We start from the raw sequence: 26360 nt of genomic DNA, 5'->3' as shown, positions 1-26360 counted from the left end.
TTATTTGTACATGGGATTTTACATGTTGATACATATCAGTGAGGTGTTTTATCACCAAATGTAATACCCTTTCCAAAGCCGAAGACATGAAATAAACGATACTATATATATTTTATTTGAACATATATTGCGACTTATGAGAAAGTTTCGTTGCGGTATTCTTTCGTTGATCTCGTTATTCTGTTGTTGATATTTGGTTTTTATAAAAGAATTTCTAGCAATATTTGTCAAAGTCCTTCACGGTATGTGAATAGTATGTTTTTCGCAATATAAAATATTTAAAAATGAAATGTTTAATAATACCTTTTTAGGCACTCTCGGTTTCTTAAAATTTAATCATATCCTTCAAAAGCTTTAGCCAGCAGTATACCAAGTATTCGTAAAATCTGATTGTTAACTCTACTATCGACAGAACTCGCTTAAGAATCCTATTCTTGTTTCTTTTTGGATGTTACGCGGGTCGGATGCAGTCGGATGTTAACGCGGATTCAAAAAGGTGAATAGATCCTTGATTATGAACACCGTACCGTCACGTGATAGTTATCGACGTCGTCGACGTATCGCGTTGGCTGTGGACCGAAGAAAACGTCGAACATGAAGATGGCTGCTGCCACTGAAATATTAAATACTCTCACCGCAAGAGCAAATTGACTGAAAGAAAATGTAGAATTTCCCGGCTCGTGACGCGTTTCAGGTAATAAACGATTAATTGTTTGCGTTTGCGGTAGACGTCCGCGGTGCGGTCTCCGGGGGTGTAGCTCACGAGGATTGTGGGCGGTCACAGAGGAAATGCACTGCGACTCCGCTTCAATTTGACATTTTGACAGGAGCCGTAGACGTAAATATTCGGCTGACCGTTCGGCGGAAGATAGTGTCACCGATCGTACGGCCACAATAATTCGTAGGACGCGCACCAAAAATCGATCCGTGTCTCACGACAAACTGAAAAAAAATGATGTCTCGAATCGTCTTACACAACAATGTGCCATTTTCACATGTTATACGTTCGAACATTTTCAATAACAGCACAATTAGTATCCAGTGCTCCGTATTGTCGCGTAATTAACGTTCACGCACCGAGAACTCCGATATCCGGAAATTTTAGCTTTTATTGGATATTTGTCGTACGCATTGCTACGACGTTCGATATGCAATAAGTTATGTCATTTTCTGTATGGGAAATTGTTTAACGTCTATATGCCTCTGTGATCAGTTTATTTGTTGCAATAATGATCGTAGAAATTGTTATCAGCTGTTCGTACAATGAATCAATTGGGAATTGAACGTTACGAGTACTCACGTATTTATCTGGCAATCGTAACATGAATTCAACAATTGTATCGTTATTAGTTTCTAAACACCTTTCTCAGTATGTCATACGAATGTTATCGGTGCATTATAAGTGTAGACTGTGTTTGTAGAATGTATAACATACATTAATGTGCATAGTACTCATCGTAAAATATGAGTGATGTAAGTTAAAAATATATTAATAAGATATATATTCTTTTTTGTCTAGCTGAGCCTTAAATTTTTATGCATCAATTCGTACGTTACACATGGGATCCATGTTCCATTTTATGCTTTTAGCAAGTAATAACTATGAACATAATGCGTAAACTAAGAGGGGGTACAAGCGTCGGAGGAATGGGTTCCAGCAGTGCCGGTGGCTTAGACGACTGTACGGGAAGTACAAATTCGCAGCACACTGCTCTGGGTCTTATGCACCTTAAGAAGCTTTTCTCTGAGTACACCCATCCTCCACATCCTCTCTCAGAAGCTGAACGCAATGATAAACTGTACAATATGTTGCCATTGTTTTGCAAAGTAAGCGTTACATGTAACAATTCTCCTTTTTGTTAGATTATTCACTTAGATCAGGTAAATAATTGATATTTGTTTAGGTGTTCGGGTCTAGTCCAACGGGAGAGATGAGTGAAAAATTCTGGGACATCTTGGCATTCACTCAACAAGTGTCGAAATTGATGGTGTTCGAAATCAGCAGAAGGGCGAGCAATCAGAGTACCGAGACTGCAAGTTGTGCCATTGTCAAATTTCTAGAAATTGAGAACAGCGAGGAATCGAGCAATGGTTGGATGCTGCTGTCTGCATTGAATTTGCTGGCAGCAGGCGACACTTCTATAATACAGGTATATACACGTTTTTATATGAGAATTCTATATAACATTGATACATGAGCTTATTTTATCAGGCAATGACCACTGCTTCTGTTCCATCGACGTTGGTGAAATGCCTGTATCTATTTTTCGATTTGCCCGAGATGGTTGAGGAGGAAGCCGATATTACGGACGCTAATAGCGAATTTACTCCGAAACAGCGGCGAATTCTATTGCAAAAAATATTTGTTCAAGTAAAAGATTTATAAATACTATTTAAGTGTTTTGATAAGACTTCTTCGATAGTAAATCTGACGTTCGTTTTTAGTTATTGGTGAGATTATGTAGTCATCCTTACCCGGCGGAAGAGCTTGCCCGGAAGGATGATCTGACTCTGTTATTCTCAGCAATAACTACCTGGTGCCCTCACTATAATGTAATGTGGCGCAAAAGCGCGGCGGAAGTATTAATGACTTTGTCCCGGCACGGACTTACTCAAAATGTAGTGAGCTACATTCATAGTAAGTATATCGTCGCGAGTATGTGGATTAAAAATGTTCTTCGTTTGCTTATAATGATTTTTCATTATAGATAAAGGGTGTATAGCATTATGTGTTGATAATATGCAACGTGTACCTGAGCTGTCACCATTGGAAGTGGTCGAAATGTTTGTCACAGTGTTTTGTTTCTTAAAAGATTCTAGCGAGGTGTCCCAAACGCTTCTCGACGATTTTCGTGCTTGTCAAGGATATATCTTCTTATCGGAATTTTTGTTAAAGTAAGAATCGACGATGACATTGTTATAGCATTCAAACATTTCAAGAACATTTCCTCACTGAGGCACTTTTATTGTGCACTGGTCAGGCCTCACTTAGAATAGACTGCTTTATAATCTGGCTGCCCTACCACCGTCTCTATGTAGTTCAACTTAAGGAGATTCAACACAAATTTCTTCAATTGGAGTGTTGAATCATACTATGTCCTCATAACTACTAGCCGCTATTAGTTTGCACTAACTTAGTGTCTTTGGAGTAGAGGCGGCTAATGCTAGACTTGAACTTTGGACACAAAATCCTTAACGGCTCTTTACATAGTCGCGAGATCGTTCTTTAATTTTAATGTACCAAGATTCTTTTAAGCACTCTTTCATTCTCAAGCAGGTAATTCCACTATACGTTCTATGGTCAACATAATAGCGTTAATAGTCTTATACTGTGAACCGATTTTACAATTACTAAGACTTCTTTCGTCCACCCCCATATTCAAGCATAATGTTTCTTAACACTTAAAATTTTCTCGTTCAGTTCTCTTTGTCCCATTTCTTATTCTTTAAACTGATTACATTTATCATTAAGTTTATCTACATTTCCCTTGTTTTTCTTTGTATATTCTGAAAGGCTTATGTTCGTTCATGAAGTAATATTAATAATAATAATAATAATAATCTAATATGAATTTGAGTTTCTTATAAATATTATATTCTACAGGCATGCTCCATCAAGATTGGAACAAGATAGCAGAGCGGAAGCGCAAGACGCAATTCGTAATTTAGTACTTATGCTGGCATCTTTAACGATGTGCGGCCACACGGAATTAAAACCAAGTCAAGCCAGCATGGGATCATTGTTTCAAATGCTTGGTTTTACTCTACCTCAACCAAGTAATAGAGGTACGAACATTCTTATACATAATGTAACACGTTCGCTCGAATGAATCTTATCGAACTGTATTGTTCCAGGAGGAAGTGTTCGAAATATTCAAGCGTTTCAAGTATTACAATCTGTATTTGTGAAGTCTAACTCACCGCTTTTGTGTTGTACGATCCTCGACGCAATATCTAGCGTGTATCACAGTGATAATGCCAATTATTTTATACTCGAAGGACAGAATACGCTATCCCAGTTCGCGGAAAAAATTCATTTAAAGAATCGGGAAATACAGGAGAAGTTCTTTCAGCTATTAGAATTTATAGTGTTTCAACTTAATTTCGTGCCTTGTAAGGAACTTATATCCCTATCCATACTATTGAAGACGAATAATTCAACCAGTTGTAGTATCTTATGCATGGAAACGCTCCTCAACATACTCAGGTAAAATATATACTATTACTCATTAAACTGCGGATTTTATGCATTTATCACAAAATGTACAGAGATTATAAATACTGCACGGAACGTATGAAACTATTCAAGATATCAAAAGCTGAATTTCGATGTTTAAATGTTTCTCTTAAACTGTTATCATGTATACAAATCCGCAGTCTATTAGTTATATATCATTCTCGCACTGATTTCGAATGCTCTTTTCCAGACATAATAATATATTTAAAGATGTGTACAGAGAAGTGGGTATGTTAGAAGTCTTCGTTACATGTCTTCATCGTTATGCAACTTTACTTAAAGACAAACAAGCTGCACAGGATCAAAGATTAGGTATTTATCTCTTCGTGCTTTATTGTCTATCTTCTAATACAAATCATGCAAATAATTCGAATCTTTCACAGAGTATAAAATTTGCCCGGAAGATGAGCGGTTGGGTGCCTTAGTAATGGAAGCATTGACGACGTTGTTAGCAGGCAACGTCCAAAATGCAAACGTTTTTCGGGAATGTGGCGGAGCACGTTGCGCTCACAATCTCGTACCCTACATGGATTGCCGTTATCAGGCACTCGGTATCGTTAGAGAATTGATACTTAGCGCCGGAGGGGACGACGACATGGCCACGTTACTAGGCGTCATGCATTCGGCACCATCGAGCGCCTTAGTGTTAAAAACACATATACTAAAATCTTTACTGGCGTGTCTACGAGAATCTCATCGAACTAGGACCGTGTTCCGAAAAGTTGGAGGTTTCGTTTACGTGATGTCCGTTTTGGTGTCTCTAGAGAATCAATTAGGCATGCAGAGGTCCGAGAGCGCAGAGCCTTGTAACAATGTAATAAAACGAACGCCGCAAGAAGAAGCACAATTACTGACATTGTTACACGTCGTGTTTCACACCATAAGCACCGCCATGCGATTCGAACCGGCGAACGCGAAATTTTTCCATCACGAAATATGTCAGTCGAGTTTATGCGATACTTTGAGGCTTCTCGGATGTTTCTCGACGCAAACTAAGCTCACAGAGATAGATTTGATACCGACTACAAACTATCATAATATGTTATCGACGCTGTTCACGGGAAGCGTGTTGGAACCTGTGTTTCCGGACGTTATGCCAAAGACATTGGCGTACGCGTGTTTGCTGCTGCGACTTTTATACGACGTGGCTCTCGATTCCTTCGACAAGCCAAATCTCGCAGGCTTGGGCATGAGATCGCCGAATCATAAACAGAACAGCGTTGAGCAGAAATCGTTTGATTCACCGAGCTGCGGGAAGCGAACGATAATAAACTCGTTGAACCTGAGTCCGCCTGCTCCCGAACCAATAGTAGTTCACCCTGGGATAGTCGTCGGGATGTTACATTTATTGCCATCGATCTCGGAGCCCTGTAATCCGCAAATGGCCTTAGCTCTGCAATTATACGTCTCTGAGATAGTAAAAAGTTTGGTGCGATCCGAAAGGAATCAACAGATAATGTGTGACGCTGGCATGGCTGGGGAATTGTTATTAGTAGGCAGAATTGCTTTGCAGGACGAAACGCATCCTCTGCATCAACCTCTCCAATATATCATAGAAAGGCTTGCGGCGCAGTCTTTAGAGCCACGTGATTTGAGGTAAGATACCATGAACACGTTCAGAGCATCACAGATGTTAATTGTTTGGACTTCAGGGAATTCCTGCGTTTGGGCGACCCGTTGTGCTGTATCTCTCTCGATGATATCGAACCGAGTAAACCGCGAGGTGGACCCGTGCCGCTGACGCGCATCAAAACTCTGGTTTCTATGACCACGCCGAAGGATTTTCGCGCACACGGTTCCTGCACTCTGCCACCGTTCGTGGAACTCGATATGAGCGCAGAAGGATTTGCTTGTCTGTATTTACCTAGTGTTGCACCGCAAAGTACAACTCCGCCTACGGTCGTAGCTGCGGACAGTAGCGTGCTCGGTGGTATCGGTTCCGGTGAGTACTGAATTGTTTTCGAATATCGAAGTATTAGAATACATCGTGTATAGCATTATATGCGTAATAATTATATTCTTAGGCGATAGATTATTTCCTCCGCAAACCGGCTTAACTTACAGTACATGGATATGCGTCGACAAATTTAGCGACCCTAGAACAGATCCTCATTGCGTGCGATTGTTAACACTAGTTCGTACTCCGCAATCGACGAGGGATCTGATTTGTTTAACCGCGGTACTCAGCGCGAGGGACAAGGCTATTATCGTGTCCACGCAAGAGACACCGATGCCTCAAAGTAAGTCTCCTCGATAGCTTCTTCGTATACAATACATGTTTAATCAGTGATTAAAAATTTAGATGTGGGTGAATGGGAGCCGGAAGGGACTGGCGAATGCGGTGCGAGAGTCTGGTGCCCGGATTTGCTTCACGAAGGCCAGTGGCATCATATAGCCATCGTGTTGAATCGCGCTGTTTTAAAGAACTCTAGTTTCTCTTTGTATTTGGACGGGCAACATATACACAGTCAAAAGCTCCATTACATTACCCAAGTACCCGGAGGTGGAGCAGCAAATCTGACCGTGGCCTCGCCCGTCTATGGGTACATAGGCACGCCACCTTGCTGGCGGCGATACTCGAGACTTACGTGGAAACAAGGACCGTGTCACTTAGTGGAAGAAGTGTTCAACGCCCAGAACATAGCAACGTTGTTTAAATTAGGTCCGCATTATATGGGAAGTTTGCAATCTCCGCAGTTGCCAGGTACTAACATAAATCTCATATTAAATTCGCTCGCTTATACCTTTTCGATGTTCTAATTGAATTCTGTTACAGGACACGAGCCGTTTATGCCTCTCGTCGCGGAGGAAAAGGTCGTATTTGGATTAAACGCTAAGGCAATGTCTCAATTGACATTGGCTAAGATTAGAAAAGTTTACAGTCGAGCTGATAATAAATCGATCGCTAAACAAGTATGTACGATAAGTACGTCTCATTGGCGTGTTTCTTGTAGATAGTAACTAAATTTTTTAATAGCTTGGTATGTCGTCGCACGAGAACGCTACGCCTATTAGAGTTCTTCATAATTCGGCTGGACATCTTAGCGGACCGGCACGTGCACTCGGAGGCGTCGTCGTAGGATATCTCGGTGTCCGTGTCTTTAATCCTCGACCCGTGGCTACGATGATCGACAACGTAGGAGGATGTTCCGTATTGCTAGGTAAACCACACTACAAGAAATGTTTTTAGCAATATCCACTACGCGATTTTTATAGTTTTTCATGCCAACAACAAATCCGGAAGCAGAAATGCTCTATCACGTTTCCGTCATACTCATTTTTTTCCGAAAATTATACATTTTTACAAAGACCGCTATTTTTCGAAAATAGTACTTAAGAGAACAATTTTACTTCCGAATTTATTTTTAGCATGAGAAACTTTATGAGAAACACATAGACAATATTGCAAAAGATGAAAGCAGTGTTTTGTGGGGCTAGTTATATGTTAAATAAAGATATTCATTAGAAATGAACAATGTTTGTTTAAACAGGTCTGATAGCCATGGCCCAGGACGTAGAGTCTTTGTACGCGGCTGTTAAAGCGCTGGTTTGCGTCGTAAGGTCGAATCAAGCTGCTCAGCAGGAAATGGATCGTCGAAGAGGATATCAAACGCTAGCAATGTTACTGAGAAGGAAATGTCCTCTTCTGAACAGTCACATTTTGCACCTTACGTTCAGTCTCGTGGGTACAGTTGACAGTGGCAGGGAGACCAGTGCGATACCTAATGTTATGGCGTTCCAAGATCTCTTGTGTGATTTGCAAGTACGAGTCTTTGTTATCAACCAATTATTACTTGTCGTTGGAGTAAACATCACAAGATATTGGTTTCTCTTTAGGTTTGGCACGAAGCACCAGGCGAACTTTTGAGATCGCTTTTAGAACATTTGTACGAATTGATCGCGGAGTCAAGCGAGAAAAGAACGAATTTACGTTTAATGAGGGATCTGCAATTAGTGCATAAACTGTTACACATTCTGAGCGATGTGAAACAAAGCACTACGAGACAGATATTGCTTGCACTGCTCAGTATTTTATTGAGTCAGCCGAGACAAGCTGATTTACTTTGGTTCGGTCAATTCATCGTCGCTACGTTACCTACGAGCCCTGAAAAGCACTTGATTCTTCGGGAGAGCGAAGGGAACAGGGAAGGAGAAGGAGAGCTTATACTTTTGCGAAATCGATGCTTGCAACTTTTGCATTCCCTGCTGTTCAATGGTCCGAAAGTAAATGCAAAGTAAGTAGAACAAGCGAGGTTTATAAAGTATTGTTATGATTTAAATACGATAATATGTTTCAGTATGTGCGAAGAGTTAGCTAAAGTTTTAGGCTTAGATTGGATATTGTTGTTCCTCCAGTCTGGCCTTCATAGCACCACTGTAATATGGGGATTACGTATTTTAGTAGCAATTTGTTCTGTACAACCAATATTACAAAAGTTCAAAGAAGGAACTAGCAACGGCGGGTGGTTACGCCACACGGATCATAATAAAGTGGCATTAGCGCTCGGTAAATTATGATAAGCTTATGACAAACTATTTATCAATTTATAATTAATACTTTTTCATCGCCATCAGGTTGTCATCAGCAAATGTCAAGCGGCGAAGCTAAACCATCTGGCCTGCACGTGCCAGGATTTCAGCATTTGGGATGGTTGTTACCGCAACACGTAGATCTCGTTCCAGAATTGTATTTCCTTTTCATTGGACTTATGATGGGACAGCCTGTAAAATTGTTACCTACCGATTCGAAGGTAATTCTAAAGGTCAGTATAGTTTAATACATTCAAGATATATCGGAATGGTAAGTTGGGTTGTTCGATAGAAACCAATTGCTATTTCAATACGTTCCATACGAGTATAGAAAATTGTGTTTCATTCTGCCATGAAAAAGTGAACGAACTTCTTTGTCGACACAATAATTTAATATATGTTCAAACCGAATATAACAAGTGTTTCTCAATGGTAGCTGGATTTGGACAACGTATGGAATTTCTTGTTCGGTGTTCCCGCGAACCACACGCTGTCTTCTTTCGCAAGTAGAATCAATTTGTGCCCAGACGCTGTAGTCACTCTACTGGCCATGGTACGGACGATGTTAAACAATTATTCAATCAAGTAAGTATTACATATTACGTTATGCGTCGTCTATTCTATAAAACTAACTACGGTAATTATTGTTTAACAGCCCTGAATCTTTGCCCGACTGGTTAACCGATTATCCAGTAACAATAATACAGTTTCTGTTCTTTCTTTATCACAATTTTACTGACTTCATGCAAGTGTTCATGTCCGCGGAAGTGTTGGGTGCATTGGCCGGTGTTCTGTTCCCAAAGCCGCCAAGCTCTAGCCAAGATAGCAGCGGAGCTAGCACCCCAGCCGATGAGGTAAACCTTGGAACCGTTAGCGATTAATTCTTCAAAAAACGATATGAGAAAAGATTTTACTATTTTGGCAGGAGCCAGTATTGGTGCGATCTCCGTCGAAAGACGTTGGCTTAACAAATCATCCGGCAAAGAAGTTTGTAATGGATTTCATGCGAGTTATTGTAGTAGATTCGCTCTCTTTGCCAGTCAGCGCGAAGTCTCCGCCAGCTATCGATTTGGTTTTGGAAGCGTGGCCTGAGCACGCGTCGACTGGACAGCAAACGCGTTACCAAACGGAAATTCTCTCTATTTTGATGGAACACTTGTTAGCTGCCGATGTTCTAATCGGGGAACAAGCGGCATTACCCGTCGTACCTGGTGGATCGGTTAATAATATAACTAGCAACGTCTGTTACGTCGCGGCTAGGATAGTCGACAAACTGTGGCAAGGTGCTCTGACGAAAGATCCGCACGAAGTGTTTGACTTTATCGTTAAATTAATTGGACAAGCGAAACGGCGACCCGGGGTCGTTAGCATGGAGGGTCTTCACCATTGTTTGAATAGAACAACTTTATTCCTACTATCCCGAGCAACAGACTCGATAGCTGACCAAATGGCTGTGTTGGAAGCGTTGCACAAGCTTACCACTCACAGGTAATGTTGATACAATTAGAAATAAAATTGTAAGTTGTAATGCTGATTGAAAATATTCTTCGTAGATTGCTGGTGTTCGGTGCTGGCAATCACGAATTAGAATTCATCGGTTGCCTGACTTATTGTTTGCTGCAATTGACGGCTGACGTGAAAGTTATGCTCGATACCAATACGAAAACGATGTGGCATGTGAACCCGCAGATTGAACCGAACGACGATAGACTAACGTCTCACCAAGGACATAATTTGATGGCTGTCGCCGCTACGAGAGTCTGGGAAGAATTGTATGTGTGTAAAAAGCCGGCTATCGAGGAAGTGTTTAAGATCACGCTCCCACCACCCGTGGGCAACGAACGTGCTCCCGAGTTGTCGATAGTAAGAGATCAGGTGCACGAAGCCGCGACCAGGCTCTGGTTAAATTACGTCGTTATGGAAAGAAAAGCTTCGTACCGAGTTCCTTGGGAGCTCCATAATCAAATACAATCAGTAAGTACCTAAGTATAAATATCTGATTCAAATAATATGAGAAATTCGATGCCCTGTTAGAAAATCCAAAAAGTGACCGGGGGTTTAACGAGATTAGCAAGTCGGACGAAAGTTCGTAAAGAAGAGTCTGTGCGAGTCAGGCTGAGATTGCATCAGAATACAGTTGCCCAGTGGACGGAACAACACATTGCTTTAGTCCGCGAACTTGCCGTGGCCAAACGTTTGCAATATATACAAACTAATCAGCACACTCAGCGTTACGTGTATCAAGTAAGGAAATGATTAAAAAATCGTTGTATGTGTCGAGGATCTTATTGATAACGTTAATAATGCAGGAATGGTTACAAACTGAAACCGAATTAACGAGAGAACGTGGTTTGTGGGGACCACCGACGCCTACTAGGCTGGACAAATGGATGTTGGATATGACGGAGGGCCCATGCAGGATGAGGAAGAAAATGATGAAGAATGAACTGTTTTATATACACTATCCATACCGGCCTGAACTAGAGCATCCTGATAATGTGAGATATTTTCGTTTAAATAAGGAAAGGCTGGATCAGCGTCAACAATAACTTGGTTGGATCTTTTTGTAGAAGCAATTGAAGTACAAAGTCGCGACAAGCACCGACAGTAAGGAATACTACTTGAAGCAACTCGGGAATTCGTCCGGCATGTTTGAACGCGAGCGTGATCCCGTTATCGATGACACACCGTTGAACGTAAACGATAGTTCTACGGAAAGCGAGCCACCGATGATGCCGTGCACATTAGAACGACACGCCAGCGAACCAGACGAGGCGCCGGAGGACAATGAACAAGAAGAGGAAAATAATCAGACTGTTCCAGACAATCAGACTTTGATACGATTACTAGAGGAGAACGAAAAAGTTGGTTCCTGCTTTCGCTATAAGTAATTTATTAAATTGCCTATCGCACGTTTAAGTTGTTTTCTTTTTAGATAAGTCACATGTTCCGATGCGCAAGGATTCAGGGATTGGATACAACAGAAGGCTTGCTTTTATTCGGGAAAGAGCACTTTTACGTTGTCGACGGGTTCACATTGTTGAAATCAAGAGAAATAAGAGATATCGAATCTTTACCCGAGGCTTATGAGCCAATTTTACCATCGCCAGGCTCACCCAGAAGATCCAGGGCCATGAGGCAATGCTCGAAATTCAATTACGAGGATATCAGGTAATAAATCTTTTCTTGTCTAATATTTAAACAATGTTAATGACGATTCTCTGTTGATTTATAGAGAAGTACATAAGAGAAGGTATTTGTTACAACCGATGGCGTTGGAAGTGTTCAGCGGAGACGGAAGAAATTATTTGTTAGCATTCCCGCGTAAAGTAAGAAATAAAGTTTATCAAAGATTCATGACGTTCGCAACGGCGATCGCCGACAGCGCGCAACAGTCAGTTGCTGGTCAGAAGAGAACAGCGAACGTAGAGCAAGCTACCGGTTTACTCTCGAATCTGATCGGCGAAACTTCTGTAACGCAACGATGGGTGGTTCGTAGTTTAATTCATGTTTTTTATAAGTTCACGTCGCAGTTATAAGGATCGTTATACTTCCAGAGGGGCGAGATATCTAATTTTCAATATCTGATGCATCTGAACACTTTGGCGGGTCGTAGCTACAATGATTTAATGCAATATCCGATATTCCCATGGATTTTGGCCGATTACGATACCGAGGAATTGGACCTCACTGATCCGGCAACGTTCAGAGATTTCAGTAAACCTATGGGCGCTCAAAGTCCAGAACGGTTACTACAGTTCAAGAAGAGATATAAAGAGTGGGATGATCCACACGGGGAAACACCTCCTTATCATTACGGGACTCATTATTCCTCCGCGATGATAGTGTGTTCTTATTTGGTGAGAATGGAACCATTCACGCAACACTTCCTTCGGTTACAGGTTCGTAGATTTACTTAATAACTATCGTAACGATGGGACGAATGGTTGTAATGAAATTTGTCTTCAGGGTGGTCATTTCGACTTGGCAGATAGAATGTTTAACAGTATAAAGGAAGCATGGCTCTCCGCGTCTAAGCATAACATGGCCGACGTAAAGGAACTCATTCCAGAATTTTTCTATCTGCCAGAATTTCTCGTCAACTCGAATCATTTCGATCTAGGTTCTAAACAGAGCGGCGTGCAATTAGGGGACATTGTGTTGCCTCCGTGGGCGAGACAAGATCCTCGAGAATTTATACGCGTGCATCGACTCGCTTTGGAATGCGACTATGTGTCGCAACATCTTCATCAGTGGATCGACTTAATATTCGGTTGCAAACAAAACGGTTCGGGCGCCGTTGAAGCTGTCAACGTATTCCATCATTTATTCTACGAAGGCAACGTTGATATTTACAAGTAAGATAAATCGTCGTGTTCCAATATTTCTTTACGATGTCCTAACGCTTCTATTATATTCTTTAGTATCGATGATCCCCTAAAGAAGAACGCTACTATAGGATTTATCAACAATTTTGGTCAAATACCAAAGCAATTGTTCAAAAAACCGCATCCGGCTAAAAAGATGACTCAGAGAACTAGCGTGATCGATCCCGGCCCGATCACGCCTGGTCTAAGCATTACTACGTCCGACAAACTGTTCTTCCATAATCTCGATAATTTGAAGCCATCGCTTCAACCCATTAAAGGTTCGTTGCATTCGTTAACATTTTTAATTTCATTCAAACATCTTCTACCGTGAATATTAATTCATTTTTCAGAATTAAAGGGTCCGGTAGGACAGATACTTCATGTCGACAAAGCGGTGTTGGCCGTGGAACAAAATAAAACGCTTATTCCCCCGTCGTACAACAAGTACGTAGCATGGGGTTTCGCAGATCATTCCCTCAGAGTAGGCAACTACGATAGCGACAAAGCGATATTCGTCTGCGAAGCTATGATACAGAGTGGCGGGGAGATAGTCGCTTGCGTTTGTCCGTCTTCCAAATTGATAGTGACCGCCGGCACGAGTTCCGTTGTGACCGTATGGGAGTACACGAAGAGGCAACTCGCGATTAAACAATGCTTATACGGTCATACGGACGCCGTTACTTGCCTGTCATCGAGCACAGCGTACAACGTGATCGTGTCGGGATCTCGAGATGGCACAGCGATTATATGGGACCTGTCTCGCTGCTTGTTCGTTCGCCAACTTCGAGGACATGCAGGCCCGGTGGCTGCGGTAGCCATAAACGAATTGACGGTACGTTTAATACACATTTAAAAAGATTACGTAGAGTTAATGGAAACAATCTACTGCAGGGAGACATAGCCACTTGTGCGGCTACTTGGTTACACGTATGGAGTATCAATGGCGAGGAACTCGCCAGCGTTAATACCTGTGTCGGTCGCGCCGACAGAATGCAGCAAATTTTATGCGTCGCTTTCAGTCAGACCCACGAATGGGATTCGCAAAATGTGATTATGACAGGGTCGACCGATGGCGTGGCTCGCGTAAGTCTAATTGTTTAATAGGTATTTTGTAAACGAACGAATGAAAATTTTGGGCTTTTATAGATGTGGTCGATGGATTATGTACAAGTGCCTGCGGAGGATGAGAGAGTCGAGGAAGTTATCGCTACCAAAGAGAAAAATGCCAAGTCGAATAAAAGTGAAAGTCAAAACGAGAACACGAAGAAACGGGTACACGAATTAGTTAAACAGATGAGTATTTCCGCAGAAGGGTCAAGCTTGCTCGCGAAAAGCGGCTCGGAAAGTAGCCTCTCGGAACCGGAGAATTCCAAAGAGGCGTCGAGGCTGCATGAGGAGAAGGAAGAGTGCTCCGACAACGAGTCGAGCAACGGTTCTAGCAATAAGCCGTCGCCGCAGAACAATAATACGCCTACCATCGTGCTACGAAGGAAGAGTCGTGCAAACCCGATGTTCCGGAAGAGCGAAGGCGGTGGCCGGGCAGACAGCGAAGGAACTCAAATCAAGTAATCATTCATAATTTTTCACTTCTAGTTATCAACTATTGACGCTGTTCTACAATCGTTTGAACATTTTATCTATAGTGAATCATTCAACAATCCTGGAGATGCCGAGGGAGCTCTGCGAACTAGTAAAAGTGATACTAGCTTAACTGATAGTTTCGTCATGGTTTCCGAGGCTGACACGAAACCAAGGAAGATTAATCCCCAGAATATCTTAAGGGACGGCTTTAAATGGCAGAGGCAGCTAGTGTTTAGAAGTAAATTAACGATGCACACTGCGTATGATCGTAAGGACAACGCGGAACCAGCATCTATAACGGCTCTCGCAGTGTCGAGGTAAAGGACCCTTTGATTATTTAGAAAGATATACCATTACTCTTATTAACATTCATACATATTTCAAAGCTGAATAACTTTTTTTAATATTGGACTATACAACTTAATATTAAAATAATGTTATTTGCATTGTAGAGATCATAGAACGGTCTATGTTGGAGATACGAGGGGGAGAGTATTTTCGTGGAGCGTTTGCGAACAACCAGGACGCACGGTGGCCGATCACTGGCTTAAGGACGAGGGAGCGGATTCGTGCGTTGGTTGCGGAGTTAGATTTAATCTTTACGAAAGGAGGCATCACTGTCGTAACTGTGGTCAAGTATTCTGTTCAAAGTAAGTTGCCACAATCACAATTATTTTCTCCTCTTGATTTAAATCAATCACGAAACATTCGACAATAGTTGTTTACCTTCATTGTCTTCCATTAATATTCTTCGTCCTGTTTACACACAGATGCAGCCGGTTTGAATCGAAAATATCGAGGCTCGGAATTTTGAAACCCGTCAGGGTCTGTCAAGGTTGTTATTCGTCATTGCGCTCTCAGCATTCCACTGAGAGCAGCACTTAAGTTTTAGCAGATGTATCGATAGTGGTTATAAGTTATTCGGTTGTAGAGCGGGTACAGTGAGAATGTACATAATAACCGGGTACCCTTTCGTGTCTCTATCCGAATTTCCGCGCGACTCTTTTCCTTCGTCCTTGTTTTTAATTATAAGGGAAACCGATCGCTGCATTTCAATTTTTAGTTACGATCACTTTTTGTCTAATTTCGCTATATATAAATCAAATTTTGCTTTACAATCACATTCCTGTCGATAAATAATCGCTTATATATATCTTTTACTACCCTTGCGAGTTTAGGACATTTCCTAAAAACGATCGGCCTGTTTCATTCTATCGACAGGTTTGTACCCAGACACAAATTTCAAAAAACAGTATTTAGAAAATTGGTATGAGACAAAGTATCTTTATAATTTTTAAAACACGTGTTGCACGTTCTTCACTGTTCAGAGCTTAATTTTTATATATACTTTTACGACCGAGGAACAATTTGTATAATCGTTTTCCATACTTTTTATATTTGATTTATATATCGCATTTTTTCGAACACTTCGTCCTTTCAAAGTCTTTGTACGCATGTTACGGTCATGTATAGAAGCACTTATTTAATGTATATGCGTTAGTCTGTGATTTATTCTTTCCTATTTTAATTTAACGAATTTATGGGCAATGGATTTCAAAGGTGTAAATGATAATGTATAAGATACATATAACTATCATTCTCCCCATGTCATGTTCGAATGTATTGTACGATTATTGTTACTATTTATTTTATATTATACCGAGAAACAATACGAGATGTCAATATCGTTAATGGAAAAATGTTAGATTTAATATCAACCAAAAATTCTATCTACACCGTGTATCATCCGTGCTGCTCTCTTTTGTATTTTATCTATGATTGCTAACATTTGATAAAATGTTTTCTTGTTCTCTTCTTTACGATGACGTCATGTACATAACGCGGTGGCACAGTTCGCGATGTAATTTATTCTACGAATCGTCGGTGATGTATAATTTACCATTGAACAGTAGGTCTTTTAGGTATTTTACTTTTCTATTAGTCTTGATACCCAAAAAACTGCGGTGCAACTTTTGTGACCGTTGCCTCTATCGATATACATATATATAAAAAAAACTCATAACTTCGCAATAGACAATACCTTGATTAAAAGTGTTATTATTCTAACTGTAAGGCGGTTAAAGAACCATAGACTCTAAAACCAGCAGTAATATCGTAAGCAATGTCGTAAATGTGAAAACACGATCGTTCGTAAAGATGAAGTTAATATATCATGAACGTATGTGTAAAATTAATAGTTAAACAAAAAGATAAAAAACAGTGGAGATGAATTAAAAGAAAAACCGAAAAAAAAAACATGTTCTTGAATAAACGTTTTCTAGAGTCGTGAGAGTAATAAAACGGCGTTAGGAGAATCGAGTTCGCCTGACAATTAGGAGAATCAACCAAACACCGGCGATATATATTAATTCGCGGTATTGAAAATAATGAAAAATTGTCTCCCTGTACGAATAACGAATTCTACCATTTGTATTCTATCGACTTCCATTTTTCTAAAGGCACAAATTTTATAAGGAACAAGAATAAGAGATAGTGTGACGACGAAAATCCTGGAGCGAAGGCGGCTCAAAAGTTCGCCACGGTATATGTTGTTCGAACCGTTAACGGTAGGAATAAACGATACGAGCACAACGTTGACGAAGCATTCTTTGAGAAAGAATAGCTTCTGTAATAACGAAGGCAGAAGAGGTATAGTTGAAACGCTGCGAAACGGTGCGAATGAAAATTCTAACACATGAATCTCTTGATTATACGCTGTCGCATAAGATGAGTTACCACGTATCTTGTGCAAATAATATCTGTGTGTCATTACTACATGCCAGTTCTAATAAAAAAGAAACATTGCCAATTATCTTTACTTTTGTACTCCTACTTGTATACACGAGGAACAAAGCTTATACTTAGTTTTATGGAAACGGAATTGGAAAGCTTGCAGTTTATTGTGATTAAAGGCAAGCGTAAACGTTGTTTCCGTATCCTCGGAACGATAAGGGGCAGGATGAATCTCACGCAGATCTAATCGTATTCTAATCGAAGACAAAGATTAATTTAGAAGAATATATATATATATATATACATATATAGGTTTAATTTCTAGTCATGCGCGCGTTTAAGTTTGCTTCGAATCTGACAAATTTTATTTGATAATTTCGAACAGTATTATGAATTTTTGTAATCGAACTGCGTTGATGTACCACGATTATCGTAAAATAGATTTTTAAATATAAATCATTGCGTATTTTATTGTATGCGGTATGAGAGCGATGTTCTATTTAAGAAAAAAATATTCTAAATTATGTTGTTGTTATATGCTACATAATATCTAAAGAAAGAGTTAAGCGCTGAGCAGACATATATATGTATTCATACACATTATATATATATATTACCCCATAACATATAATTAGCGGTTGCATTCGATGACCGCTGTGTAAGACGAAAATAAAGCTAATTTCATCACTTTTCGGCAACGTTACTTTTCTCTTACGTACATAAATTTCATTTTATCCAATACGCTGTTCATTTATTTATATAATTGCTGTGCTGAATTTTGAAGACGCATATATTCCTTCGTGCGGAAGGAAAACAGACTGTTGAGAAATATCATTTGATGTACCAAATCGATCATATTTTCTTAAGCGTTCGACAAAAACTGCTATTGTATCGATGTTTAAACCATTAAGTGAACTCCTACTAGCGAGGTGTGTGTGCAACGCGAAATGATTATTTCATCCCAAATTGTACATACATAGACGTGTACAAAAAAAAGTATTAACTGCGTAGAATGCTAAGTAAAATTCTAGAGAAAGGAGACAGTATGTGGAGAAATTCTAATAACCAACAGTCGAATACGGGTATGTATGAGTTTGAGAGTACGATTTTATGTATGTATATGTGTGTATACGTTTCTCACCCGCACATAGGAATTACGTACGTGTATACATTCGATCATCAATCATATAAACATATATATATATAAATTATATATGTAGGTAGTTCTATTGTACTGTTAGTTGGTATTTGCAAAAGAAAAAACAACAAAAACATATTGTATAGTAGATTCTGATAGTGCAATTATATTGAATGGGTAAAAGTTGTAAAAATTTATTTTCTCAAAATACCTGCAAGCATAGAAGTAGAGTAAAGAGCAAAACAGAGTCAACGCACTTTAAAACTAAATAACTTTTTTAAGTGACTCGTGGATTTTTTAGTAATTAGATAGATTAGTTTGTTGAATATTCTATAAAGAGAATTTCGTGAAAATTGAAATTGGTAGAAACCGTGAGGAAAATATGAACGCTGCTTTCTTATAACTTTTTATTTGGAATTGTAATGAAAATTAAAAGACAATTTGACCATTTATACTGAAAATTTTATTGAACCTCGTCGATGCCGAAAGAAACGACGGGCATTAAAATATGCAGATTTTATTTGAGAATTGCGATTTTCACCACTACTTAATTATAGCTCATAACCGATTTAATAATAAAATAAAAATGTAAAATACGGTCAAAATAAGTTATTCAAATGTTCACTACAAATCCCTTCATTCTTCTTCCTCACGGTTTCTGCTAATTTTAATTTTTAGAAATCAAGTGTTCTTTACACATCATTTATTAAACTAACATGGATCGTTTGGTTGGATAATAAAATTTTTTTTCCGGTTTTAGATGTTGTTGACTCAATTTTGCTCTTTACTGTACATATATATACGTATATCCATTGCAGATCTAATAAATACGATCTATAAAGTGATACCTAATACCTCTAAGAAATTAGGATCTGTTACTCGTATGTCTCAACTGAAAATTAGAAGGATCACAATTTATTGCAGCAAGATTCGTGTTTCTTAATTCGTTCCTTGGTATCATTTATCAAGAATTTTTTAATCGTTCCTAAATTAATCTGTAGTAAAATCAAAACGAACATTAATCTGTTTATATGCATTAAATCTGAATGTGTTAGACGAAAAAGACCAACTAAAGAGGCCTACTAAAATTGTGACTTAGAAACGCAGATATACATTCGATTTTGATAATAGTTCCACGCTTTGAATGACAGATTACATAAGTTTATTAAAAGAGGACGTTTTAACCAGATTATTTCTAATAACGAAATAGATACTTAAAGAAATCAATGATGAGATACTGAGAATTAATTCAAGCATTTAGTGAATATCAAAGAATTCAGTCGACTTCTATTCGTATTTTATTTTCGTATTTAATTCACAAAATATTAAATAATTCTCTTTGATTAAATTTCCTTAATTCGATCCTGAAATTTTCAATTTTCCGTTTATCTGTATGAATTAATTTTTATCTATATGAATTATACTTACGTAAGACGTTTTCATATTTTGTTGTTTAAATAAATAGGAATAAAAACAGGAACGCTATCACTCAGCTTAATTGTGACATAATATATTAGAAATAAAAAGTGTACACAAAAATAAACAATAATCTACAAATGCACAGATACTTCAATTATAATTACAACATGAATGGAAATAAAAGAAAATAAAGAATTTATAATAGTAGTAATTTGTCACGTTTCACAGAATCGTTTTATCGCTGTAATTTCTATACAATCTATCTTAACTAATCTCCGAGTATTAGAAAACGAAGAGAAAAAAAATCGGCTGAAAGAATACGAAGAGATATACGATCGGAGCGAGGACTCGATTCCTTGTTTCTTCCAGTCGCTGTGTCTGAGGCTGCACGATTAGATAAGACCTCGGTTCATAGTGCGTTCGAGATGCAAAACGCATAAGAGACGAAGAGACCGGAGGACCGGCCTCAGTTAAAGCTGTGTATGCAAAGCGGCGAATTCGTTGGCAAAACCGAGTTCTCGATTCAGTGTATACCGCGAGTGTCGTGTGCTACGTTAAACCACTTTTCCTCCAAGAGACAGTCTATACGAAAGTTCAATTTTTAATCTGAAAGGAATGATGTTCAACATTCGCTTCAGAATCAAACTATGAACCCTCTGCTCGAGAGGATACTCGGACAAACAGATTTCAACTGATACACAGATCTCGATATAAACGAATAATAAAAGAAAAAAAATGCCAGCTTGCACCAGCGAGAACGTCTCGACGTTTTGGTCCTCGAGCCCTTCGATCTCCAGGAGCAGCAGCGTGTCACCGCCTATACCCAGCTCGCCTCTGTCCACCTCGCCGCCCTTCATATCCCCAATATCCACCTTGAAGAGGTCAGTCTCGAACGTTTCTAATTCCTCGAACACTTCGAACGTTTCTCAATCGTCGACGAACTCCGGGACACCGACTGTAATATTCTCACCGAGACGCCAACAGCAGCAGCAGAGGCAAAGGTTACAACTGAACCATCAAGATCCACCACAAGGGCAAAACCACAACCGACAACACGACTCCCCATTATTGGTGAGGATCCTCACGTCGTACTTCGCCGCATTGATCGACACGTTTCAGGGGATCGCGAGCGTAATAAGCTACGCGATATGGGCACCAGCGTTATGGGTGTCCGTTTGGATCTACATGCTCTGGGTAATACTTCAATTCCCTCTGACCGCTTTTAAGTGGTTCTTAATGATGCTGTACACCCCGTCTTCGGAAAGGTCCAGGACGAAACGTTGCGTCCTGATCAGCGGTGGTAGCACCGTGCAAACCGTGCACCTAGCGCGGAATTTTTATAAAGCCGGTGCCCGAGTAGTAGTCTGCGAATTAGAGGGCCTGTTTGGATTGGCGAAATTCTCCACTGCTTGTTCCAAGTACTACACTATTCCCAAACCGGGGCCAGGGAACGCTATCGAATACATCAAAGCTCTGAAGGACATCGTGCAGAAAGAGAAGGCTGTGTACTACATCCCGGTGAGCGCCAGTAACACAGCCTATTACGATTCCCTGGCGAAGCCCTATCTGGAGGTAATGGGCTGCGAGTGCTTTGTACCCGGTGCCAGTGAAGTGACCGCGCTGGACGATCCTCTAGAACTGTTCCAAAGGTGCCGGGCACTGGCCCTCCCGACGCCAAATCACATCATCCTACGATCCATGCAGGAGATCTCGAGATTGTACGGGCAAAACGCGTTCGCCAACGGGAGGTATTTGATGCTGGCCGCGGGTCCATTAGGAATGAGGGACAGAGGAAAGGTGGTTCTGCCTCCAACGTTGAGAGAGTTCAGGAATTATCAATACGAGATCAGCGAGGCTACACCCTGGATAGTTATTCGCGACCCGAGCGGCAAACATTACATAACTTGTACTACTGTGAAGGAGTCGAAGATCGTTGCGAACGTGACCTGTCTGGTAGACGAGGGGAGGGGATTGATTCCGGAGGATCGACCGGAAGTGGTACAGTGGCTCGAGCGATTCTTCGCTAGATCCTTCCGCGTTCGAATAAACGGACATCTCAGCTTCAGGCTGGCTCTGTCGGAGGAAGGGGACCTGATGCCTATCGGTTGTAGAGTAGGCGTGAGCTTGCCGTACATCTGTCACACCGGTATCCACCCTAGACTCGTCTGGAAACCGTGCAGACATTTCTCCCGGCAAAATTCTGGACTTCCGATGCCATCCATGGACAGGCAGTCTTTGACGGACGCGGTGTCCTCAGCGTTCAATCAATCAATCGGAGAAGTAGCGCCGAATCTATTGGGCACGGTGCTCGACAAGCGGGAAGCACTATTCACGTACTGGGACCCGCTGCCGTATTGCGCTTACTGCCACCTCCAGCTGCCGTTCAGACGGCTCGCAGGAATGATCCGGGCGCAGCCGGTGCAGCACAACCCACCGTTGGCGGTAGTGCAGTAACATTAACTATCAGTAATATTAGCTAGACGAGGAAACCTGTTTTCAGTCTAATCGGAGTATATATTTTGTTAAAGCAGTCGCGCGAACAGAGCCACTGCGAAAGAAAGCAGAACGGATACGAGAAACGGTTTGTTCGCACGGGCTCGAAAACCGGCGCGCACTCCTCCTTCGGAGTGTGGAATAAAGGGCCGGTTGAGTTTCTCGTGGACGGCAGGAACGCGATTGAAAAAGAGCGAAAGGAGATCGGCGAGAATCGAGCGGGGGACGCGCCGGCCTGCTGAGGTCAAGTTCATCCTTATCGATGATAAATTTTCCTGGAATCGCGACTGGAGCAATGTAAGAAAAAATCGACGAAAAATAAGCGGACGCACACGTTCCAATCACGTGCCGTTAGACGCGTTGTTAGGCGCCGCTCTTGCGATTAACGGACGTTCCTATCTTTTTAAATTGGTACTCAACCTCTGACGAGTTTTCCCTTAACGTGATACCAACGAAAATGTAAACAGGAGAACGATCGATCGTGCGTGCAGTTGCATTCCATTTTACCACGTGAGACTAAATTATTTTCGTCAGGGGAGAAGTGATTCAGAAATATCGGAACGGTGATTCGAGCCTGATACGGTTAGCGAGAGATAAATATTTCGTCTTCTTTCTCAAGTCTAAACACCCCTTACCTCCTCCCCCCCCTTACCCGCGAAGCGACTTTGGACCTTTAGAAGATAAGCACGCGCGACACCCACGTGCACCTATACGCGAATATCATGAAACATCAATTAATAAAATATTAACTTTATGTATAATATATATATTTTTTATAGTCTGCATTTTAAAATCGACAACTTGTAAATATTTAATTAAGCTATCGTTCATTTTAAACGAGTACATAAAATTGTAAGCGGCGTTGCAGAATTTCTGCATTTATAGTATTTGATATTTCATAAGTAATCCGTGTAAATACTCGCGAGCATATTGTGAGAACAGTGTATCAATAAAACAGACTTGTTTCAAGCACGTTTCCATTGATTATTTTGAAATAAATTAAACTCCGAAACTGCTGGGTTTTCAAACTGTGTGAAACTACTGTGTGATCTGCTGATTTTATAATAAGAGTTGGTAATATCTAACGTAGAATATCAAATTGTAAAACAAATTCCTATATTCCAATTAAATATAAAAATTATTTCATTTTCCACAAAAGTGACAGTCATTAAAGTCGAAAGTGTGATTAAAATCCAAGAATGTTGAAAGCGTATTGTCGATCGGAATTATCGATCGCTCGTAGATCTGATTCATCGAGCAACAAACAAATTTTCGAGCAGTTTACAGTTTTACAGAAACGTGAGGTTTAATCAAGCCGGGCCGATTGTATTAGTGAAACAGTAAATAATATCGAATATAGATGAGAGGGTGACCCCGGGGGCACCAAAGCCTGACGGACTTTGAGAGGCCGGGGTCGAGGCATGCGAACGCGAACGTTATTATCTATCGTCTGCTCCTCTCGCGCATTTTACCCCACCACTACATGAATCCTTATCAACCGGTTGGATGAACGTGTAATTTTGCCAGTAGTTTCTCTATCTCAATGAGACGTTACAGAAATAAAAAAAAAATGAATAGACCAAAAGGAAATACAAAAGAAGCCTATTAATTGCTGTTTGACAGAATAATGGATAGAAGCTTCTTTACATCTTCAATAATAATACAGATAAAACGCTATTGCTATCTGATAATTTTTTGTTTGACTGAAGGTGTGGTTTAGAACATGATGGATGAATCTTATACAGGTAAAGGAGAGACTTGGCAACGCGAGGGATTGATACGATTATCGTTTGTTTAGGTCACTGTGAATTTCCATGATTGCATGAGGCATGATAGTAGCCGTGGTTAACGACGATCGTAAATTCCATTGATATAGCCCGAGATGCCAGGTGAAACGTGCGTGCCAGGGAAGATGGGAGAGAACAACAGGAAGTGTGTAACGCAATCTTATCACACGATGATATTGAAATGCAAGTTCCTTGACAACGGTGGAATAAATCGATACGCGGTCCGGTTTATTTTTTCTCTCTCTTTCCGTTTCGTTCGGGGGAGGCACGCGACAGGAATAAAATTGTTCCTCGGCCAAGAGTCATGTAGATTAGAGTGGCATCCTGCGCGGGTGTGACGAGCTCGGTTCTTTGCCCTCCACAGGAAGCCGACCACGCAAATGAACATCTAGGAAAAATGTATCTGAGAAATAGCGAATCTATGTGCAGCACGATAGTAGCAAATATACTGCAGGGTGAGTCGGAGTCGTTGTTGTACCTGAACACAGAAAATTATCATTACTTATTTTTGTAATGGTTTACCAAATTCTTATTTTGCCTCCGACCCCTGTTATCCCGGGTTTGCACAATTATCTTGTTTCTGCAGATCCATTCATTTATCAGTCACATACTTGGTTGAATATCTCTTAAGAATTCGCCGTACGATTCCCAATTCTCAAATGAAGAGTGTAACGAGTAGCTTGCCAAAGAGAACCTTCCATTTTTTCTGTGAAAATTAATGGGATACGTCGGTTGTGGTCGCGTTCGGTTCGAGAGGTTCGGTAAAAGATACTTAAAAAGTCTTCAAATCGGTTTTAGTGCGAGAAACAAGAAGGAAAGTCATTTTCTTGGGTAACGCGTACCACGTGGTTCCAGGCACGGTTCTGTGAGAATAGATTCACCTGGCTCTGCATACCAATGGTCCGTTTACTGCCGCTACTTACACCTTACTGTTTCCTAATTGCAGTTCAACGCATCTCTCTGCTCTATAAAGCCATTCACAATCGAGATACTACAAGATCCTGTGTACTAACTAGCATTTCTAAATTCTGTTCAATAATATTTGAAACTGCTTATCTTATTATTTAAGAGCCATGGATTAAGAAATCTTGTTGATGCAATGACTATATGTTTGTCGATTGTTCTGTTGTTAACAATGATCGACAGTTACAGTAATATTTACAATGATATCGCGAATCGGCGTATCAGAGTGCACGACCGTAGCTGAATAAGGTGATCCAGTTAATAATACTCAGCTTAAAATTATTTCGTGATTACAACATCTCGTGTGCACAGCATTTCAAGTAGAATAATCTAGCACTGGTCAGACTTCTTCGTACCGTGAGAATATCTTTAAAAATTCAAATTGCTTCATTACTAATACTGATTTTTATACCAAATAAAATATCAAAATGTTTAATTATAAAGTTATTAAGGATTGCAGTCTAATTATAGCAGAGATGATGAGATCTCTGGTTATTGTACATAAACGATAGTCTTTTTCTATGAAACTTATCCTGTGCTATCTAGCGGGGCATTAACCGGCAAATTATAAGTACCATTCGTTTCGGATAATTGTTCCCCGTTCGATGACACTGGTGACCGTAAATCTTTCGCCTGTCAGAGTTGACTTGGTAAAAGCTCGAATGTCGTGACCAGAATGATTGAGTCGGATAAAAGTTTTCCAACGAAGGTAGGCATAGAAGAGAGATCGAGAAACCATTAAACCGAGGGTACCAGCCGCAGATTCTCTCCGTCGAATAATGGATCTGTTGAGATATTTCTTCAGCCGCGTGCACGAAACGATCGTACGACGACCCGAGCTTCCTGCTTCAATAATTGTCAAATAAGAAACATACAGCGACTCAATGAGAATTGTCATGTGAAGCGTATTAAATTATTATACATATAAAAGCTATATAAGTATTAAACTGAATTGTATCGCACACAAGCCTTATAATAGAATATTTCATATAATAATTGTAATGCTTAGTAAAATATTTGATGACATTTGTTGATTGACGCATTGATTGATATAATAATTGATAATTAATAGAAAGACGAGGTACTATTCCTCAATATTTTAATTAGTG

General features: G+C 40.3%; 2 protein-coding genes across 7 annotated transcripts; both read left to right on the top strand.

Annotated features, from left to right (window-relative positions):
* Window positions 1–455: 455 nt before the first annotated feature.
* bchs (WD repeat and FYVE domain containing 3 bchs) lies at window positions 456–18782 on the top strand. Of its 5 annotated transcripts, none has more exons than XM_018019855.2 (38): window positions 456–1473; window positions 1591–1827; window positions 1905–2150; window positions 2213–2371; window positions 2446–2638; window positions 2709–2895; window positions 3605–3786; window positions 3856–4207; window positions 4428–4549; window positions 4621–5833; window positions 5890–6179; window positions 6262–6477; window positions 6525–6941; window positions 7014–7150; window positions 7215–7398; window positions 7729–8000; window positions 8075–8472; window positions 8536–8744; window positions 8813–9000; window positions 9204–9352; window positions 9423–9621; window positions 9693–10255; window positions 10321–10741; window positions 10802–11011; window positions 11077–11265; window positions 11338–11631; window positions 11703–11938; window positions 12003–12258; window positions 12325–12669; window positions 12737–13125; window positions 13192–13415; window positions 13488–13969; window positions 14029–14220; window positions 14284–14377; window positions 14447–14702; window positions 14781–15035; window positions 15171–15368; window positions 15489–18782. In XM_018019855.2, exons 1-38 carry the CDS (start codon window positions 1465–1467, stop codon window positions 15601–15603), a joined length of 10278 nt encoding a protein of 3425 aa, XP_017875344.1. In that variant the 5' UTR covers window positions 456–1464; the 3' UTR covers window positions 15604–18782. The 5 variants fall into 5 exon arrangements, with proteins under 5 accessions (XP_017875344.1, XP_026667079.1, XP_017875343.1 ...); XM_026811278.1 differs by having other exon boundaries at window positions 457–694; window positions 828–1473; window positions 14284–14702; window positions 15489–15603; XM_018019854.2 differs by having other exon boundaries at window positions 457–694; window positions 14284–14702; window positions 15489–15603.
* A 1517-nt stretch (window positions 18783–20299) lies between these two features.
* Window positions 20300–23473, top strand: LOC108622154 (uncharacterized). 2 transcript variants are annotated; one of them, XM_018019848.2, is made up of 2 exons: window positions 20300–22450; window positions 22537–23473. In XM_018019848.2, exons 1-2 carry the CDS (start codon window positions 20744–20746, stop codon window positions 22741–22743), a joined length of 1914 nt encoding a protein of 637 aa, XP_017875337.1. In that variant the 5' UTR covers window positions 20300–20743; the 3' UTR covers window positions 22744–23473. The 2 variants fall into 2 exon arrangements, with proteins under 2 accessions (XP_017875337.1, XP_017875338.1); XM_018019849.2 differs by having other exon boundaries at window positions 20303–22450; window positions 22540–23473.
* The last annotated feature ends 2887 nt before the right edge of the window (window positions 23474–26360 follow it).

Source organism: Ceratina calcarata, unplaced genomic scaffold (assembly GCF_001652005.2).
Source record: "Ceratina calcarata isolate Rehan_Ccalc_2016 unplaced genomic scaffold, ASM165200v1 scaffold209.2, whole genome shotgun sequence".
Classification (NCBI taxonomy): Eukaryota; Metazoa; Arthropoda; class Insecta; order Hymenoptera; family Apidae; genus Ceratina; species Ceratina calcarata.
This window is presented reverse-complemented; position numbering and strand designations above follow the sequence as displayed.